A 21,699-nucleotide genomic window follows, 5' to 3' on the forward strand; every position below is an offset into this window, starting at 1 on the left:
AATATATATATATATTAAAATCATAAATTTAGTTTGGCTTGAAACAAAAAATGTGGCATTTATTTTTAGGCCACATTGCCCAGCCCTATTATACACCCTGTGTATGTATATAAATGACTTAATATTAAATACTGAACTACATAACATGACATGTTCAAATCAACAGCGTTATAACACTACACTGTTTTACCCATTTTCTGCATTTTTCACACGGGATTGTGAGAAACCTGGGAAGTTAGTATAAAAAGTTGTGTGCAGTAGAGAGATTCACCTTTTCCACACTGTCATTACGCAGCAGCTGTGGGCTAAAAGTCACTGTTGTGGGTCAGAAGCCGATACAGGGAAAAAGAAATACCAGCCTGCAGGAAGGTCAAGTCAGAAATGCACATCAGTCAGCGCCAGACGGCGGGAGAATATCTGGGTTGTGGTTTCCAAACCAATATATCTTCTACAAGTAACAAACATGAATCAAAAGGAGCTTCACTCCTCTTTGATTCTTAATATCTCTCAGACTGGTTTCACTCTCTCTTTCCGGCTTGATCAGCTTATCAAACGAGAATTAAAAGGCTTTCTAATTGTTGATCCCAGTTTTCAGCCGCTGTCCTCGGGGTGAGAGGAACAGGATGTACCACACAGACTCAGAGCTGCTATGATGATGCTCCAGGCTTTAACAGTACGTACTACTCAGCAGCACAGCACAACAATAACAGGGAAAGGCAGATGTCTAGACTGATGACGGCACAGTTGATTCAAAAACACAGATACCGATCTGCATCGGCTTCGATTCCAGCAAACAGCGGCCGCAAATTTATCAGTTAATATTTCAGAGGTTCAAGTTATTGTGTGTCAACAGACTTATCCAAACTAGCCAGCTGCCCGCTTCACCTCCATGTCTCGTTATCTGATTAATACATTTTCTATCTTCAGTCTACATTACAGAGTTTTTGTTTTTGCCATGTCAGAAAAAAACAAAACAAACTAAAAACAGCCAAAAGCATCATCTGACATTTAAGATCAGGACTTCTGATTTTCACAGCAAAGACAAAATAAATTTTATTTTATATTAATATTACTGTAACTCAATTATAAATGTTTAAAAGAAACCCTCCAGATATGTCACAGGACAGAGCATTTTTTTTTAATTTAAAAAAAATAAATAAATAAAAAATCACAACTTTTATTCATTATTTTTTATTTACAAATTCACACTGACAAAAATCTTTTAAGTATGAAATTACTTTGAATTCCTAAAAATTACTTTATGTCCATAAAAAATTATGAATGTTTTATTTTGTTTTTATTTTTCATCTTAAAAGACAGAAGATGACATTCTTGGTCTGCGTGCACTCAGAGTTCCTGATCACATGAAAGTGATCACATTGAAGTTGCATTTCGGACCTTTGGTTTGCTTTCTAGTTCCCCATTTGTGAAGTCATGACATCATCTTGCACGCAGACATCTAAACATTTAGGGAGAGATTGGAGAAACTTTGCTTCTTAGGTGGAAAATGTGGAAGAACCCTTCCACTATCAAACTCTTCTTACTGGCGATCTGTCCAGTGAAGCTGAAGCTGGGAGCAGCACGTTGGGGGAACTCTAAATGGCCAACTCTTATCAGGAATATTTGATTAAAGTTCAGAGCTAATGAACATAAATAAAATATCCAGAGTCAACCACTTTCCATGCCATTTAATTGAAAAAGGGCAATGATTTAATCTGGAGCTCTGACAGATTAGAGTCTGACCTTCCTTCGTCTGAGCCACGTGAGTGTTTCTGTTACAACTGACCAGCAGACAGACGAATATCGATCTGCACCGTTTCATTCATCAGCATTCAGCCACTACTCACTGTATGTGGATTACAGACTTGATTCTCGTCCCTGGCAGGGCTAGAATGTCTCATTTTTCCTTTGCCTACCTTAGAAAATGCCTCAAACAGTAGGAACATTTTATTCATACATCTCAAAGTGAAGTGGTGCACGCTGGCATGACCATCTCACGCCACTATCTCTAAACCGAGTATACTAATGAGGGCAAATACCTGTCCAGGGTGGCCCCGCCCTCGCCCAAGTGAGCTGGGATTGGCTCCAGCACCCCCTACGAACCGGGAACCGACAAATGGTAGAAGATGGATGGATATCGTCCACCAAACGTTATATTTGATGTACATATAGATTCAATTAGAAATTAACTTTACGCACGTGGACAAACATGGGCTTTTTATGAAGTGCTGAATTTTCTTCTAATTTAACAGGTTAAAAAAAAAAAATGGTGCGTTTCAAGTTCCCCGAGGAGACATGAGGCTCCACTTGCACTTCAACATTAGCTTGATCAACCTTCCTTTATAATTTTATGCAGTTGGCTTGTTTGGGATGGGAAAATCGGAGTGGAGCGACCACCCTGCTGCAGAGGAACATAGTGTGGTAAGTACATGAAGGGGAAACGGTGATGCATCGCTCCTCGCCGTGTCCCCGTCCAAACCAAGACCTAACTCCAGGAACCCAAAGAAGCACATCGTCTAAATGCATTTATGTCGTCACCACATCATTTTTGATGTTTTTATATAAACCAAGAGGAGCCCTATCTTCGATTCCCTTCAAAACCATTGCAGATCAATGCAGAATCAGATTGTGATTGTGGAAAGTTGAGTCTCGGTAGAAGGAGACGATTTGAAAACAAATCTCATTAGAAAACTTTTGTTTTTTTTAAGGCTTCCATGCACGTTGTTGCATGTATTTATTAACTTTCATGGGCAACTCCGAAATTATTAAATGATTAAAAGACATGGCGGCTTGCGTTGTTTTACCCATTTCCTTTCAAAGTTTGGTATGTGACAGAGTGGAAATTATCATCCTTGTTCGGTTTCCAAGCTCCTTGCACTCCATGGCTTCCCAGTGTGTTCCAGTACGCATACTCAATTGGGAAATAAACAAAACCAATATTCTCCTCAGAAAGAACAAGAAGGTGATGATGGACAGAAAACACAACAATATTTCAGTGTTTCCAGTCTCACACAATGCAGGCTCTGTTACAACCAGACAGTCTGTCAGTGTGTAGGTTCAGTCAGTGAATCAGTCATTCAGAGAAGCAGTCAGTCGGTAGCAAGTGTCGTGTCTGCAGGGTGATTCGCATCAGTGGAACAGGGTTCTCTATTCATTCGGTCCATTCACGGCTCCACACAGGGCTGACCAGTGCCGTCCAGTTCATCTCCAGCCTCCCACCAGATACCACACATCACAACCTGACAATCATCCAGCCGGACAAACCCGCCGCTCTGCCCGTAAACTGCTTTCAACAACAGGGGGCGCTAAAAAGGGTGAGCACATCATCAACTGGAACAGCTGCCTGGATCTATGAGCAGCAGAAATCACTGCGTTCATATTTCAGTCACACAATCAAAACGCTGGATGCTTTATAAGTTTTGTACAAGTTGTATTAAAGAAAACAAGCCTGCACAGCTTTTGGATGGAGACAATCACTGATCGTTGGGAACAGGAGAGATGAGTTATTTTGGATCCTATTTAGATGATTAAGTTTCACTTGGGTCTTTCAGAATTAATTAAAAAACTAATCGTGTGCAAAAAGGAACCATACAAGTTGTCAGTTCTACTGAGGAACAGATAGTTAGATTTGTTGAACAACAACACAGACACCTAAACAAGTTCAGGCGGGTTCACGGTCAGCATCAGCTGTTTATTACAGACAGGTAAAAAACTACTTTGCTCACAGCTGCTGACAAGAATATGAAAAGTAATACTGGATTTCCTCCTCCTCCTCCTCCCTCACTCCTCCCAGTGCAAGGAGTCGTCGTCCCACAGGAGATGTGTGGTCTGAAGCTTCCTGTTGATAATTACAGTCTGTTCAGTGGGAAAAACACTAACAGAGGTGAAGCCCTCTCAGAACATCATTCCAGTTAGTGATGAAAGACGGGCATGCTTTTCTGTCTGCACCGCTCCTAGAATAAAAAGGGAATTCACTCCTAGTTTGAAGTCAGCTCATCACGTCGTACTGTAGCTCCTGAGACTATAGATCAAATCTCACTTCTGCACATAAATAAATTTCTAGGAGGGAATGTGGTCCGATGTATGGATTCCCTACCAAGGAGCAGCCCAAAAGATACTTCTGCAGTTCCTTACCAGAAATAAGGTGATAAAATATTAAATACAAAACACAATATAAATTAAAAGTATAGTCACACGTTCAGTCTCCTGTGCTAACTGAACATTGCAGGAATAAAGGGCGTCCACTAGCACTGAAGTTCAAATGGCTAAAAGTAATTTAAGTTAAAAGAGTTAATACTAAACAGCTACAACTAGATGGAGCAGCTAAAATGCTTAACATTAAATTAAACAGCTGATACAGCTGAGCTAAAACAAAAAAAAAAAAAAAATGAAACAAATCAATTCTAATTAATGTATAATCTCTGGAAATTCAGGTAGTTCTGAGACAAACAGTCGAAACGGTCTCCTAGAGGTAATGAATAAATATTAATAAGTCAAAATGAATGGTTGACATAAGAGACCTAAAATTAATAGACTAATAAACTAAATAGTAAATGAAATAGAAAAGCTTAAGTAGAGAGTTGCAAGTAATGAATCTGCTTGTGACCACGAAGAGAGCTGATAGGAGTTCACGAGAAAAAAACAAAAAGGTTGGGGAACGTTTCAAAGAAGCGTCAGAGTTGTCTTCTGCTAATTATTGCCACACAACACCTGGCGATGGCCGTGCTGGCCCACCATACTTAAAGAAAATCCATGACACGTGAAAAAAGATCAAACTGGAGGGCCAACGATACAAAGTGGTTCAGTGTGTTGGCGATAAAACATCTGCGACGGTCTGTTTGTGTGGGCATGTTGCTGCAGGGCACCGGTGAGAAGATGAAATATGAACCAGAAGGCCCAGTGTGACGGCTTATCAGACACAAAGACGGCAGCACTTCATTTTCCTTCAAGGAAGCATTGTACAGAAAATAGTTACAGCAGCATTCATTTTTTTTAAATAACATTACTACACTCTTTTTGCCTGTTCCAAACATAATGTTTGAAAATCCCTGTTGTTTCTGTTAGTTTATGTTGGGTGACCATAGCAAAAGTATAAATATCCACAATTTATTCCAGGTAGATAATCTACTGAGCATGTTCACATAGAGCAAGAAAAAAAAATAACTTATGATCATCAGCGATAAATAAGCAACAAATAAACAACTCAAAGGAAGGAAGCGGAAGTTTTAAAAACTTTTCTGGTCCTTTTGTTAATCATCTGAAACTATCTGCCCATTAGGACAAACAAACTAAACTCACTTTTTCTACAAACAGTTTAAACATCAAATCTCCATGTTACAACTGAACTTCCAAAGGAATTTAAAAAGAAAAATAACCTTCATCTGTTCCACAACTCTGCTAGTTAGGAGAGACGCTAAACTGTAAGTCAGAAAACATATATCATATATGAACATCTAGTCTAAACAGAGCTAACAGCTAACCTTGTGGGACTTGTTGTGAACAAGTATCTGTCAGGTCAGCTGAAACTACAGACGGAAGGAATTCTTGTCGTCCCCCTGCTGACTGACCTTCAGACATAAAGACAAATCAAAAAAGGGTCTGCAGGAATAACAAAGGGAGACGGTTACAAGAACGTCTGTAATTATGTCTGGGTCAAATGGCACGGCTGTTGACATCTCAGAAAAATTGGCCTTGACACACACACTGAGTGCCACAATCCCAAATCTGAGACAGGAAATTACACAAAACCCAATTTTAACAAACTTAGTTGGAAATATTTAAACTGTATTTACTGTCTGACGGTGTAGTCATACAGTACAGTTTCCATGGAACTTCACAAACTACACAAACAGGGCCATATTAGGCCTGCAAGCATTTCCCATGTTTATCTCCTTCAGTATGCCTTACTATGGGAAAATGTCAAAATTCAGTAAATACTGAGGCAGTCTAAACCACTTAGGGATCGCTGGGATCACTGCTGTTTTCAGTAAACAAGATACCATTTCATCTTTTACTGCTCTAACATTGTTTGTAAAACAATTAAAACATCAGCGCTAATGGGGACGAAACTTTTGCAGTTAATGTAACGAGATGTATAATTAAACTTCATCACTTACAGTCCAAAAAGAGAAGCTATCAAGTCCAAGATTTTACATACTGTATAAACAGGAAGCAGGTCCTTGACTTTACTATTACAACTTTCACTTGGACTGTATCGCATCGTTCCGTCCATGTTGCTGCCTGCAGAAGATCATCTCTCAAACCTTCGATGAAAAGAGACATCAGTCCACTTTTAGTTGAAATGTTAGAATTGTGTTAGAAGCCAGTCAATTCAGCTGTAAAACTTTATTCCTCTCACACAAACACACATTAAAAGGAGTAGTCTGCATTCCTAAGTCTTTGTGTTTGTGTGTTTACTTGCCATGGGACTAAAATATCCCTGGAATTTAATGAAAAGGATGAAGGAGGCTGAGGAGAACATTCCTGTTTACCTTCTGACAGCAAAGAACTGCTGTGCAAATGACCTACAGTATCTCAGGAAGCCTTAAAAAATCCTGAGCAACCTGCTGCAACCACAATTCAAGGATGGAATTCTTGGATGCTTCATTGGACCAGAACAAGTTCCCAAAGCTTTTCTGTTTTCCTTGTATGGATATGATATTGATACCTGCCAACTATGGCCAAACATGGAAGGAGGTTTGTAGAGAAAAATACTGCAGTTCCAAATTCAATTATGGCAGGAAAAGAGGGAAATTGCTTCATGTAGCGTAGGCTGAAAAGCTCGCGTGTTCATGGTATGTGACAGCATGCTGTACTGAAAATGGAGGTTTCTCTGCCATGTTACTAAAAAAAAATAACTCCTCGTGTACAGTAATACGTTTTGGTTTTAAAACACATCAGTGTAACTATGTTATGCTGAGTTTCCTCTGGTGGTGTCGTTTTAATCTGACCGCCGACCAAACAGTCAGAAACCGAAAAAGTCTTAATTTTATAATGGTACAAACGCTCTGGTTTTACTTTTAACCGCTGCTGCTCCTTTTTTGTCGTGTTTTGTGCTGCCGAGCAAAAAGCAAGGTGGACAATCTGTTTCCTGTTTACGACGACACACCCACCTCCAGAATACAGGAACGGTTCTGTGACAACATTTGTGATCACTCTGGTGGTTTTCATTTTAGAATAAGAAGTTATTAGTGTGGCTGTGGCTTTAAAGCCTCAGCACTGCTCTGTAGTGGGTGAGAAACAGGATTAAAGTTTCAAACTGTTCCTGTTGATTCTATATGGAGGTGGTAACATCCCTAATAATCTGGAGTCTAAAGTCTTTTTCATTCTTTAACTCGTGTCTGCAGAAGAGAGAAATGATGAGAAGTCAGCCTTATAACAAATCATAAACTATTCTAACCAAATCCAACCAGCATCAAATCCACAAACAGAGACTAATCTCAGTCACTGGTCACAGCTCATCCCGATGTGACGGTGTTAACACAGCACAATTAAAGGCCACATAATTACAGTAGGCACTTCAACACAGCCAAACCAGTAATGTTCTTTTCCAGGAATTCCACAGATGGGTGTGACTGTTCACTAAAAGTAGTCATGGATGTGCCTGGTTTACAAAGCATCCCCTGTAATTACCAGCCCTGACAGCCTCCGGGTTCTGGGTCAGGGTATGGGGTTCAGGAATAGTTGTGTGTCATCGTCTGTTGCGATTTTAGCCGAGGTGATCAATAGCTGCTTTCAGAATGGGGCTGTAGGTAAACACAATAAAGCTGCTGTTCCAATCCCCATAATGACATGATCATCATATTTAAATAGGATATTTTACTGATTGCTTACAAAAAGAGCGGTGCTGACCTTTAGTTTCTCACAAATCGTTTAAATATGACTCAACGTGGAAATCTGACTCACTGTATATAATCTGCCGTTGATGCATCTAAAAACAGAAGTCTCGCGTTGTGGGCCGTGTTTTTTCTTTGATAAATTCTCCTGTAATAACTGATGATGCATTTTTAGGCAGGACTTTTATAGAAAATACACCAAACAGGCCCGAACATAAAAAGACAAAGAAAAAAATAAAAAAGAAATGTGTCATATAACAGAGCTGCGTCACTCTCATGCCTCGTTTGACTTGTTGAGTAATCCATTTTATGGTTAGACACCATTTATCCTTATTTGTTTGTTTTTTTTTTCTTTTTAGCTACATGAAGTTGTTGCCGTTGTTCTCATCACATATTTATCTGGCCAATGAAGCACTACACCTGCTGCATCTATGATGATCTATAATGAACGTTGTTTGTGCGCTATACAGGAGCTGCATGTCAACAACCTCAAGATAAAACTTTCACTCTGACCGTGCAAACCGTGACAGACCTGAATTCTCAGTTAGCTCCATTAGCCTTTAGCATGCTCTGAAAGGCTTTGAAGTGATTGCCAGTCCCCACAATGAGGTTAAAGACATTTAAGCCCACATTTCCTGTGAGATTTAAGGCATATTAAATGAAAACCCTTAATGAATAAGATCATGAATATGTTCAATAGTCACACTATCATATAAATATAAACACATAAATATAAATCTAAGTCAGAATGGTGTTCATCTTCAGTCAAGTGGAAATCAAATAGTGGAGAGGTGGCAGATGGGAGGCAGGTATGTGCTTTGTGAATTTTATACAGCTCATATTTAGCATTACAATTGTTCAGGGAAAAGATAGAAAACGTCTAACTCGCTAACTCGCTCTGGATACCAACGGCATAACAAGTGAGAAGGGGTGTCTGTGCTCTGTACATTATGGTATGGAGCTAATCACAGTGGAGTCTCTGGGCTTCTTTAAGCCCTAAGCGCCGGGTCACACAACTGTCTGGATAACACGAGCGCTCTGCTGGGGCGAAGCTCCTCTTACCACCTCCACCCTCTCTGCTGTCGTCTTACATAATGTATACACCAGATACTGCCAATGGTGCAATCTGTTGGTTGCCTGTATGTGTGTCGCTGTGTACAGTCCTGCTCTACTGTACTTCCTGTTTTCATACAGTAGGTGTAATCGGAGATGCATGTCCCGTTTAAAAACACGCATAGCGGATAAACAATATCGGAGCTTATTGAGATGCTGACTGATGGCACCGGATTTGAACTCAAAGCAACAACCTTGCAGAGGAACAAAGCTTCAGCTGCTGCGTATCCATTAACACTCGGAGCCTCGGCACATCACAGCATCATCCATTCATTTGCACTCCTCTCTCTGCTGTGCTCTTTCAACACTGTTCCCCATCCTTTATATTTTTGCTGCTGCACCCGAATCCTTCTAAATATCCCACCACAGCTGAGTATAATACCTCGCTGTTAGCCTGCATGCAGCCGAACCATAAACCTCCAATCACAAAGAGCCATCCGGTCAGTTGCGCTGGTTTAATGTCTATTGGCTTTGTAACACAAATTTGGCAAGTTGTTCTTTAACTGTTCTCTGTCGTTACAGATGAGGGACAGCAACGTCAAGAATATAAAAAATTTGATAGAAGCTTATTTGGACAGTGTTGAAACTAACCTTTTTCTGGATGTTGAAGTTACTGCGCACCTTACAGGCCCAGAAATTCGACCCCATTTAGAAATGGCCTTGTGGAAAAAAAACCTACCTGAGCCCGATGTGCATAAATAGAGAGAGAGTGAGTTCAACCACAGCCAGACTTGATCTGAACAGACCCGAAAAGAGAGTGGACACATACCAGCAGCAACATGAGGCAGGACGAGTTAAAGCCCAGTGCATCGGTGGAAGAGAGTTGGCTTCTTATGTGGATACAAACTACAAACTTCAGAAAACAACTTTCTATATTCTATAACTGCTGAACACCCCCCACCCCCAAATCTTCATCACATGGTCCTTTAATTAAATCAATTCACAAGGAGCAGAAACACAACAACAAATATCCTGAAAGTGAAATGAAATGTGACTCAAAGACAAACTCCCCCTAAATTCCCGAGTCATTTATGTGATCAATGTTAATGTTCTATATCCGCCAATTACATTCCAAAGACTCATCTGATTTTGCTAAAATGGTCTCAGCTCCCTCTTACATGATACAGTGAATATATCATATGTGACATACATAAATAAACCTGAGACCTTTGGCAAGAAAACTTGTCCGAGTAAAACTGTTTGGTCTCCAAATGTAGCCAAGAGGACCAGTACGGTGCGTTACCCCTCAGAACCGGTCCATGACCCCGACCGCAGCCGAGTCAGCCTCACAAAGGAAAAGACGAAAATGATGACTGAGAATAAACTGTAACCAACATTAGATTTTATTTAAAAAAGAGCAGGGCGAAGGTCCAGCTGAGAGAGGAAATCGATAAAGGAAGTGGGTTCTGGAGGTATTCTGTCATTGAAGAGACCTCCTCTGGGCCGTACTGGGAAGAACTAAATAAAACTTAAAACTCAAAGCTACACACAGCAGAGATGGCTCGCGACAGAAAACCCTAAAAAAAATAAAATCAGCTGCACAGAAATCATTAAAAGTTCTAACAATTATCCCTAGAAGAGCAACACCAACCAGAAAACAGGAGTGGGAGGGGGCCAGGAGGAGCTGGACTCTCTCTGACCCTCTTTCCCATACACAGAATCGTGTTTTCCTACTAACCAGCTGATTGTGCATTTCATACATGTCAGCTCACATACCCAATTTCACTGATGCAGCAGTAATGAATTCGGCACCTGGACGTGCAAAATCCCAGCAGAGTGTATAAAGAGACATACGGTTATGTTTTTAATATAAAAATAATGTGTTAGAATTAAAAAGGCTGCCTTTTTTTTTTTTTTTTTTTAAGAAGTGTTTCAAAAGTCAGACCCCAAGAAGACGTTTTCTTTAAAAAGTTAATCTCATCTCTGGGTGTTGTCTTTTCTGACTCTACCACTAGAAGTCACCAAAGTCAGAGAAGTTCAGAATCTACAAGAAATTTGTTAAAAACACAATTCTTCTCTTGAGTTGTAAAAGCTCAAAAAAAGCAACAAGGCCAATTTAATGTAATTCACAGCAGAACATTCTACCTGCACGTGCACATTACTTCTGAATACTGGGAATATTAATGAATGAGGTCCGTTACCTCATCAGGATATCATGTCAGCTGAGTGACTATAAATATAAATGAGCAAACTGTGACATGTCAAGTATGGTAAATTAATCTAGTGGCAGGCTAAAGAACAACCCTGAAGACAATCCTTCCAGTTTAATGTGTAATCCCTTCAGCCGGAGGTTAACAAAAGACAAAAATTCCTTCCAGTAAATCCCAGAAGACCTACTTTGTACTTTAATGATGTGCTTTCATCTCCTCAGACCATACAAAGCACCGGAAAAACATCCCCCATGCTGTTCAATGTGTGAGCGTGTGTGCGGGTTTGTGTGTTTGAGAAAGAAAAGAGGGGAAAGAGAGAGAGAGTGAGAGACAGTGTGTTTGTTCCCCAGTATGCACAGACATGGCTCTTCAGAAGAAGAGGCATATGAGTTATGTACGAGACAAAACACCCAAACCAGATTCTGAAAAACAAATGAGGGAAGTAAACATGGGAGAATGCAGCCCCCACCACCATGACAAAAAAAAAAAAAAAAAAAACTTTCCCAGAGAAGGAAACAGACCATGAGCCCTGTTTTCCCTCTAACACTTTTATGAATGTGTTCAGGCCGAAAGCATGTCCTTTATATTCACTCCACAGAAACAGGGCTAGCACTTTTCCCTTCAGTTATTTATTGATCTGACGAATGACCTGCTCTGGAAATACACTCCCTGCAAATACGAGGTTGGCTGTCACGTCAGCACAGCATGAGCACTGTGAGCAAGGCACGTATTCACACCACAGATCGCAGGTAACATCACTCATCATCACAAATACACACGACAAACACGATAATATGTTCGTCAAACAAACAAACATGGAGCATGAAGTGCAGCAGGTCCAGGTTATCACTGGTGCCAGGCCTGGATGTCGGCAGCCTCTGATCTGCAGCGACCAGAGCTGCCAGACACCAACTTAAGGAAATCAGCGCTCTTTGGTCAGCCATCTAAACTCCGCCGCCATGGGCCTTCCTCGCTTTAATGAAGCCCGGCTTTACAACCACCAGACTTCTCCAATAAAGCGCCTAATAAATAGCACAACAATGCAGCCTCTGCGGTAAGAGCAGTGGAGCTCGTGTTCTGCTCTCTAAAACAATTCTGTTGTAAGGCAGCAGCCACTGATGGCCCATTTGCCCCGGCTGACACACTCCCTGCGGAGCGGAGCAGACTGCTTCTGCATCTTCATGGGGTCATTGTCCGCTGCCTCTATATTTAGTCAATTTAAACTGACTTAGCGGAAGATGTCTACCTCTTAGAGAGGAGGATGCCAATGGAACACAAACACATTAGCCATGCCTGAAAGTATCCCATCTGCCTGGTCAACCAGATTCTGAGACGTGGCCTGAGACAAACTGCAACCCCGAGGCTTTGAGGGAAGGCTGGCGAAATTGTTTACGACTCCCCCAGCCCTTACCACGGGTCTGTTTTGTTTGCCGTTTCAATGGTGAACACAACTTCTGAAATTAAAGGAGAGGAGATTTTTCACCAAGGCAACGCAAGCTACCAGCAGTTAGTCAAGAGTTTGGAGGAGAAGAGGTCAAGTATCTGCTGAACTGTGACGTCGCAGCTATAAACGAAGAGTGGCCGCTGCTCTAAAGCCCGCATTGATGTTGAAAGTGGGTTCAGTTGCAATTGTTGCAGTCTAAGTGGGATTGGGTTGAATACTGAAACTGGCTGCCAACATGGCACCTGTTCATATATGATTATACCAACCCATCAACATAAAATGGTCCTCTGAATGATCTGCCCTGTGTCATTTCAGAACAGGAGCATCACGTGCCATCGCCAGCTCTAAATATGTCACATGTGATGAAGCATCTGGTGATGGCTGGGATACCTTCGGCAGCAGACGGAAGTGCCGTATCCAACTCCACGCCAAGCACATCAGCCAGCAGTGTGGATGTCCCCGGCTCTGCTAATGGGGGGCGGGGGGCTTATCAATCCCAGCCCTGGCAGTGTGCAGAGAGTTGATGATGACAGCAGCCTTTTCCTCGGGTTAGTAATGTAGCATTGATTCATTTTTTTGACAGCAAAAAGTCCATTATTAAAGTTGTGGATCAAACATGGTCTCCTTTTTAGGTATTGGCACCTTTTTCAAAGTGTCGCTGTTGCATCAGCGTTGAAAAGATGACCCTCACAGCTGTAGTAGCAGAAGTTGTAATAATCAAATTTACACCCTTCAAGGGTATTCACCCCAAAACGTCTAAGACCTCGAGGATACATTCACGCACAAATACAGGAAGCAACGTCCTAGCATGAAGCTATACAAAACTGCTGAGAGCTGCTAGACGCTGTGTAAACTGTTAAACTGGATCTGTCACACCTCATCCTTGAGTTACTGTTGTAGCTTCCAGGCGAGTTGCTTAGTTATGTGATTTTGCGTAGCTAAAACTTGTTTTTGCATCCCTTACTGCAGCATAGCGACAGCGTTCCCCAGTTTAACGGCGCTACATCCGGCAGGTGACGGGTCTATTTACTGCATTTGTGTCCTGAAATACATCATGGCACGGAAAAGGAGCACAAATGTAAGCAACATGAAACTGCTGATCGGCGCCGGAACCAATAAATACTTGTGACATCTTGTGAGTCATTTGACCCAGGAGCGAATGCTGATTGCATCCTCTCACATTGCTGACAAAAGCCAGATGTTGACTGGTGTAAAAAGAGGCCTTAGTTGTTGAGCAGTAGTCAGCAGCTACTGTTGCAGTACATAAAAGTACAACCGTTGAAGGAATTTGTTATTAGCTTTTGGCTTTTTGAAAATAATATTCAATATATTTCCTGTCCCTCATGACCCCATTCTGAAAAAAAAAAACCAACAACAAAAAAAAAAACAAAAAAACAACAACAACGTGTTAGTCTTGTATCAGACTGTTGTACCAGGTGAAACAGCAAAGGTGTCTACACACTGTTACACTTCACCTCCTTACCACTGGCTGCTTGTGCAACTGGTACAAACAGGCAAAAAGGCTTACTGTGACTATTGTTTTGATCATCAGTTTGATTACTTTGATAAAACCTGACATAAATCATCCTGAAGTCCAGAGTGTGACAACGTTCAAGCTGCAACATCAACACAATTCCGATAACACAAATTATATTTAAACTTTCAATCCAGGATCTAGTTGATTGATGCTGAAAGATGCTACAAATACTACAAATATATACAGGTGAGACATCCACATTTTATTTTTTCTATAGCTTTGAAATGATAAACAGCACAGAGTCCAGCTCCTCCAGTTGACTCCACCTGGATCTTCCTCCAACACCCCCATCCATCCAACATGTCTTCCTCCAGCATATTCCACCTCCGGATTTCTTTTCCAACATGCCCACACTCTGCCACTCCACCAACCCACGAAGCAGGCCAGGCGTATGCGAGCATGTCAGACATATTTGCATCTCTGTAATTTTGCCTGTCAATGTGTGCGCCTGCCCGTGTCTGCACTTAGAGTGTATTTTCACGATGGCAGCAGCGTGTGTGCGTGCACATGCATGCAACCGAGGCCAGTCCTGCGACAGTTTCATGTCACAAGACTGAAAACATCAACATGCTGAGTCTGCAGCGAGGCGCCAGTCACCAGGGAAACAATTCAGCCAGACTAAGTCAGCCAAAACACACTGTCTGAAATGCACCAGCAAAACAAGTCATCTAAAACACTGCAGTCGTAAACACAAAATTAAAGGGAGACTTCACCCTCATTCTGCTTGGAGTAGTTTAATTAAACTCTGAAACATTTACTTCTTTAAAATCAGTTTGTTTAGGTGGGTGAGAACACTTGACATCAGACACCTGAATATGTGGCGTGCTGCCTCTTTTCAGAGAAATGCTGTGCACTGTGATTTCCTGCAGGTAACCACACTAAAACACAACATTTTTGTATTTAAGTAAACATGTGTTCAAATCTGACAGCCAGTAGTTCATATTCAGAAAACCTTGCACAGCTCTGACACGGGCTGAGGCAAAACTGCAGTCTAAACTGACAACCGTTTAGCTCTTTAGCTCCTCACGGCCAAGATATTGAAGGTTACAGCCAAGGTCTGCAGACAAGTCAACCGCGCATAACATCTCACTGTAGTCCTCCTTCCTTTAAGCCTGAACAAAAAAGCTGAAGGAAAAGGAAGGTTGCTGCAAGCACAGGTCATTCATAACACCCCCAAATTCATATCTTTACAAATCAGGCCAAAGGTTGGACTGTCACAATCCATTTGCGATTTGAATCTCTGATGAGCTTTCATGTGTAACCGTCTTGCTTACCTTTCTGGCAGTAATTGGAATTCCAGCAGCGGTAGTTGTAGTTGTTGTTGAACATGGTCTTTGTGCACTGGGGGTTGTTCTCCATGATGCCTGGACAGACGTCGCTGCACTCCTTGGACTGCTTGTTCCCGGCGATGTAGTTGTTGAACTCGGCATCCATGATGAGGGACCAGTCCACGGAGTCCAGGTAGCAGAGCTCGGGGTTCTTCTCAATACGGATGGAGCCGCGGGTGATGTTTCTCAGGTTGTACAGACCGATGTCCTTCAAGCTGGTCATCTCGAAGATTACCAGGGCGTAGTTGTAGAAGAGGTTACGCCCGCGGATGACGGTGAGGTTGGGGAAGAGCGTGCTCAGGCTGTCCAGGCCGGACACCCGGAACAGCAGCAGGTAGTCGGTGATCATGGTTAGCTTGGGAAAGCTCAGGGAGCGGAAGACTTCCTGGTTGATGTTGTTGTTGTTTTTGTCACCGATGAGGAGGATCTGCAGGTAGCCCTCCACAACTGTGCAGTTCTCTAACCGCCTGAATTCCTTGATGTCATTGCCGATGTCGATGCTGGGACCGCAGACTGCAGGGCAAAACAAAGGGAGAGTCACATTCAGTGCAATCAGAAACAGTTTGGACTTCTTTCAATTGATTGTTAAGATGCAGCCTTGTGCTAAAATAAAAACGGAATTTTCTTTCTTGTCGCTTTAAACTCAATATTATTATTTTTTGTTTTAACCTTTAACAGGGCTCAGGTGTCTCCCATTAAATATCTAACACCTGTTTGTTTTATAGTTTATATCTTCAATGATTCCTTTTATTTAATGCTCTCCATTTGTAAACCCAACACGCCTTTTAAAGCTTTACAGAAAAGCTATTACATGAGAAAACATATTTCAAAATGATCTGAACACTTCTCGTTTCATCCTTTGAAACGGATAGCTGACAAATGTAACAATAAACAAAACATTCCTGAAATATTGATATTTATAAAGCCGTGTTTATCTAATACATTCTTTAATATTTACTGTACACTTGAGCTGTGCTGTTGCTGACAGAAGATGTTTATCTTTGCTCTTCTCAATTTCAATGCCAACTTAACATGGTGTGACAAAGTAAATTCAAGCTAAGGTTAACAGTGCAGTAAAGTTTGGATTGCTCTACTTGCGGGCTATTGTTTCCTTTGTGTCTACCTGACATGTCACCCATGATTCTAATAAAATCTGCTTTCACAAAGCATTCATAATACCGACGACAGTAAGGGCCTGTAAACTCTTCTGCTAGAAAAGGCATAGTCCAGAAAACTAAATGATTAACTGCACTATTTATGATAGAACAACTTCTTAACCAAAGGGCAAAAATAATCGTGGGGCAGTTTCACAGGTGGTGTGACAACATCATTCTTCATGAGAAGACAGTTGTCAGCCGCCATGTCACGCTAACACACTCAAACAACAATACAAGCACGGTGATGTGTATGAGGGACAATATTTACAATCTTAAATGTAATTTTAGCGTGCTCACTGACACTAAACTCAAACCACAACACTAAAACAGATGGATTGCAAACTAGCACGACTTCAAATTTTTGAAATCGCTATTTATTACAAAACATCAGTGACTCTCTCGACTAAATGTCAAGATAATTCACTCAGAAGTGTCAACGTAATGTCGGTCCCAGTGGAAAAAGTCAGGTAAAATCCAAAGGTGACAGAGTATATCATCTCAGTTAACATGACAGGCAATATTTAACCCTGCAGGGTGAAAAGTCTGAGGATTAACACAGTCAGCAGGATTCATTCTCTGGGAATTATAAATGACAAGGCAATCCATCCCATAGTTTGGTGTTTCAACACACAGCCATCCCCTGAGCTACGAGCTGCGCTGCTAACAGGCGCTGTGTGCAGGCAGAGTCTCCACCTGTAACAGACTGTGTACATTATGATCCAGTGAATTCAATCTAGGAGAAGAGGAACGTCTGGGCTTCTGATCAAACACCACACATCAAAAGGACATTCGCCCTTTTGATGTGAACAAATTGTAAAAACGTGTATTTACGCTCTTTTATGTCGGCTGTAAAATAGATTTGCTCTCATTTGTTGTGTTTTGAACTCGTTTGGTTGTACTTTGATATCCGCTCAGACAGCCGGTCCAGTTCTATTTTCAGACAGAGAAACGCACTGAACCAAAGCAACAGGCTGAAAACGAGGCCGCTGGTCTGGAGCCCGTGTGGCCTTTCACTAATCCTGACCCGCATCGGGAAAAGTTTGGAAAGACACGCTGCTGATGGTTCGTGACGATAGGCGGAGTGTTTGCCTTTACAGCTTCTGCTCCCACCTGCGTGCTGCGCTCTAAACAATACTTAGCCCGAAGCCCCAGCAGCACCCACAGAAACATGGAGGCCATTATCGCACATCACTGTGAGGAGCATTTACACTTCAAAAGCTGCAGGGCACTGAGTCATGGAAAACTCACAGACCAGCTAACAGGTTGTCACACTATCACTTTAACGCTGATCTACAAAAGTTTTACTGTACGAATGCGATGGCCAGAGGTTTAGGAAAGACCGCTCTTTACAATTAAACTCCAGAGCTGGAGTTGCAGGTTTAATGACTGTAAAACGTGGAGCCACATACTGCTGGCTATGTGTGTTCTCCCAGAGCTGTACACAGTAAAATATTAAAATGAAGTAAAAGAACAATATGACAGGTTTGCTTTCAAGGGTCTAGCAAATTCCAAATTTAGGTGCTTTTTTTACTGCTTTATTATTATTTTATTAGATTAATATCTCAGGTCAAGAGAAAGTGTTCTAAAAACTGGTGCTCAATGTAAACATTTAAGTAAATCAGTAAATAGTAATTATAATAAAATCACTACCAACAACCCCGTCTTTAATTTCTGCTGCAGCAAAGCAAAACGTGGAAAGCTCCAGAAACAATCAGCAGCACACAAACATCACCAGTTTAAGTGTCTAAAGTTATTTTGTGTATTTTTATTTTTACCCTAAAATAAAAAAAGGACTTAACCACAGCTGGAGTTGGTGAACATGATATCAAGCAAATCAGGATCTTACAGCCAAGCAGCTCAGTCATGACCGTACACGACATCATGAGTCACACACTCATTAACAGAGTCTACGATTGTATGACACCACAAAAATTCAAGCTGCAGGCCAGTGATAAAACAAACTGCATCTCTTTGAGATTGATGGGTCACTTGTTGATGGAATATTATATTCCGATTAATTTACAGAAACTTTGTTGGTCCATTTCATATAAAGGCAATGAAAGGACAATGTTGACTTTCATAAATATACAGTACCAACTTCAACTCTCTAACATTACACCAGAAGGGATATTCCAGATGCCACAGCAGAGATAAATGCAGCTCTGAGGCATTTCTTGTTTTTTTACAGTCAAGACAAAAAAGGGATTGAGGAATTAATCTTATTTTATATTTCGGTTTTAAACACCATTCAGAGCATGAAGCAACAAGTGTAGGGCTGGCCACGCATGTCATCACCACGTTGTATGACACATAACATACAAACCAAAGCCGCCTCACACATCCACTTTTCTGCCAGTGAACCCCTCATTCATTTTCAAGAACAGATAGAAATACCTACAGAGAGAAGCAACAGGCACGAAGAAAATAGTGCAGATAGAACACACATGAAATGTGAAAATCAAGTTTATGATCTTACACATTTATTTTCTTTATAATTGCATTTGCCCTGCTTCACAGGAGCTGTGACTCCTGCTGAAAATGTTGCTCCCTTCAGCGGTATCTCACGTTTTAATCGGGGATAATTTGGTTGTCACATTGAGAAGAGGGTAAAGAGATATATGTGTTTCAACCGAAACTGCAGAGTGTTTAAATCTTGAGGCCCTTCAGTGTGATTTAAGGAAGGCAGTATCCTGGCATGGCAGTCATGTCTTCTGCTGTAATGTACTTGTCAGCGAGCTGCATACCTGTTAATTCAATCCCAACACCCAGGCCTGTAAAAAGACACACTGCCTGGTGGTGTTACATCACTACAGTCTCGCCGCTTCGCCCTCTGTGGCCTCAGTGCAACGCCAGTATGGCTGTCTTTCGTGGGATCTGCTCCTGATCACGCATGTGAAAATCCCAAACAAAAGTTTCTGATCAAATTTTCACATGTTGTGCACCAGCTAAATGAAAATACCGATAGCAGGTGTAGGGGCTTAATAAAGCGCCGCCACCCGCCCCCCCCCTCGCCTTCCTCCCACAATAACACATTTCAAAACAGCTGAGTACACAAGCCTATCTCTGCAGCTTTGATGAGGCTCCCATTCACATATTTACTTTTGATAACCTTTTCCTGGCTGGCTGCAGGAGGGAAACTGTCCACAGACAATCGCAGGAAATCCACTACAAGCGCCATACAACAAGAAATAGGAAGCAATACGCCCTCTGAGCCGGAGCTTCATTCACTGGCACCAGACTGCAGCAACTCTGTTTACTCCTCATTTCTATTCTATTAGTGACAAACTGCCCTGGGGGGGGTGCATTCATAAATACTTTTCCACATGAAAGACAAGGTGAGAAGAAATGCACTGGGAAGCATTAGAATAAGATCATTCTTGACAGACAAAACTTGTTTGGTTCTTCTGAAAGAGCTACGACTGCAGCAGCAGAGCAGGACCTGGTTAACCAAAACCTGCCAGCTGCCCTTTAGTCCCATCTGATACAGTAAACCAGCAGGAATGCTCAGAGTTTAGCCACACAAGGAACCTTTACACAGCTCCTCATAGGAGTGAGAATAAATGTAGGATTTTGATGGGAGCACCTCTCTCTGCTTTTCCCAGGTTTGTCCTGCAACCACTGGGGCTAACAGTAAACCCCATAACACACAGTTCACAAGCTCCTCACTCTTTCCAATCAACAGAACTTAGTCTGTTTTGCTTGTGAATGTACTTTGGCTTGGTCTATTTTAAAACCCAGACCCCGGTTCAACCCCCTGACTCACCCCTCCCCAACATGTCACGATGAATGGGATGAATCGGGAAGCCTAGTTTACAGTCTGTATCTGGAAACATGGAAAAGTTCCCCGTGTGAACACACGGATGTAGAAGTTTTAAAATCCATTAAATCACAAAATCCTAAGTCATCTGTGTGATGCTGACTGATTGCTGTGAAAGTTTCAAAGTGATGTAGTTTAGTTCATTCATTGGACTATTATCGAACTAAAGGATGTTTTTCTTCATGGCAACTGCAGCAGTCTGCTATTCATGAAATATTTCCAAGGTCAAGGTATCCCCACATTTGTTCAGCAAAGGAGAATAAATGACACACATACAGCTAGAAAAAAAAAAGCACACTGACGCCATTGGACAAACAGTGTTCGTTGACGTGTTTTCAGTAAATCTTAAGGGAGGGCTCTTACAATGAATGCCTTTTGTAAAGAATACCTGCACACAAAAGAATTCCTGCACCTGACAGCCAATATTGTGTTTTTCCACCCAGGTACACCATCTCATCAGAAAGTGGATGAAATATGATTGTAAGGGGCCAAGCTCTCCAACAACAATGAATTTAATCTAAACTTTTAACTTCTTAGTTTATGCTGCCCCTCTCAGATTCAAGAATGAACTGAAGAGGACTCTAAAACTAGGAGAACAATAATACTGAGCTTTCTCTTCCATTTTTAAACACACCAACAACAAGAAACACAAACACTGTGTGCATCTTATTTATCCCATTTAGTATATTGTTTTTGTCAAGATTCTTGGTGCTAATGAGTCAAACACTGTGCAGACGTTTTATATCTGAAAACAGTACGTCCTATTTTCTGAGAAGAAAGTAGAGAAAGAACAAGGTATCACATCTGTCTCGTTTCCTCATGGATACCTTCCTTGTTGGTTGATTGTGATTCACCACGTTGTGACTCATTGTTGACAGTCTGGTGTATATACTGTACAGCCTGACTGACTTTCTCCGTTGGCTGAGTCATCGTAATGTATTCACCTACACACTTAAAAACTCACTTATTCTTTATGACACGATGGAGAAAAACAAAACAAGCAGAAAATTTAAAAAAGAAAAGATTATTTTGTGCACGTTGTATTCCCCCCTCCCAAAATGAAGTTAACATTGATTTACATTGCAAACACAATATGTTAAATTGTTTGCCCAGCTATAATAAAATTCTGCACTCCTTCAATATTTTCTAAGTGATGTTTGATGGAAATCAATCCTCTTTCATATATTTCCATTCAAATGAACCCAGCTTTCCTGAGAAAGAGCCCCACTTTGCCTGTTTCCCCTGCATGTGTTGTGCTCTGGGGCAGATTAATGTGATTTAAAGTGTTCCCGGAGCAGAGCCGGTGTGGAGCGGCTGT

At 41.4% G+C, this 21,699-nt stretch overlaps 1 protein-coding gene across 1 annotated transcript in view; it reads right to left on the reverse strand.

The window, feature by feature from the left end:
- The window catches only part of igf1rb (insulin-like growth factor 1b receptor), a 36,140-nt gene that overhangs the window by 14,344 nt on the left and 97 nt on the right, over nt 1-21,699 (reverse strand). The window contains exon 2 of the mRNA XM_029499160.1: nt 15,354-15,920. Within this exon, the coding sequence (XP_029355020.1) occupies nt 15,354-15,920 (567 nt within the window). The remainder of the gene's footprint in view (nt 1-15,353; nt 15,921-21,699) is intronic.

The sequence above is a fragment of the Echeneis naucrates genome, chromosome 3 (genome assembly GCF_900963305.1).
Source record: "Echeneis naucrates chromosome 3, fEcheNa1.1, whole genome shotgun sequence".
Classification (NCBI taxonomy): Eukaryota; Metazoa; Chordata; class Actinopteri; order Carangiformes; family Echeneidae; genus Echeneis; species Echeneis naucrates.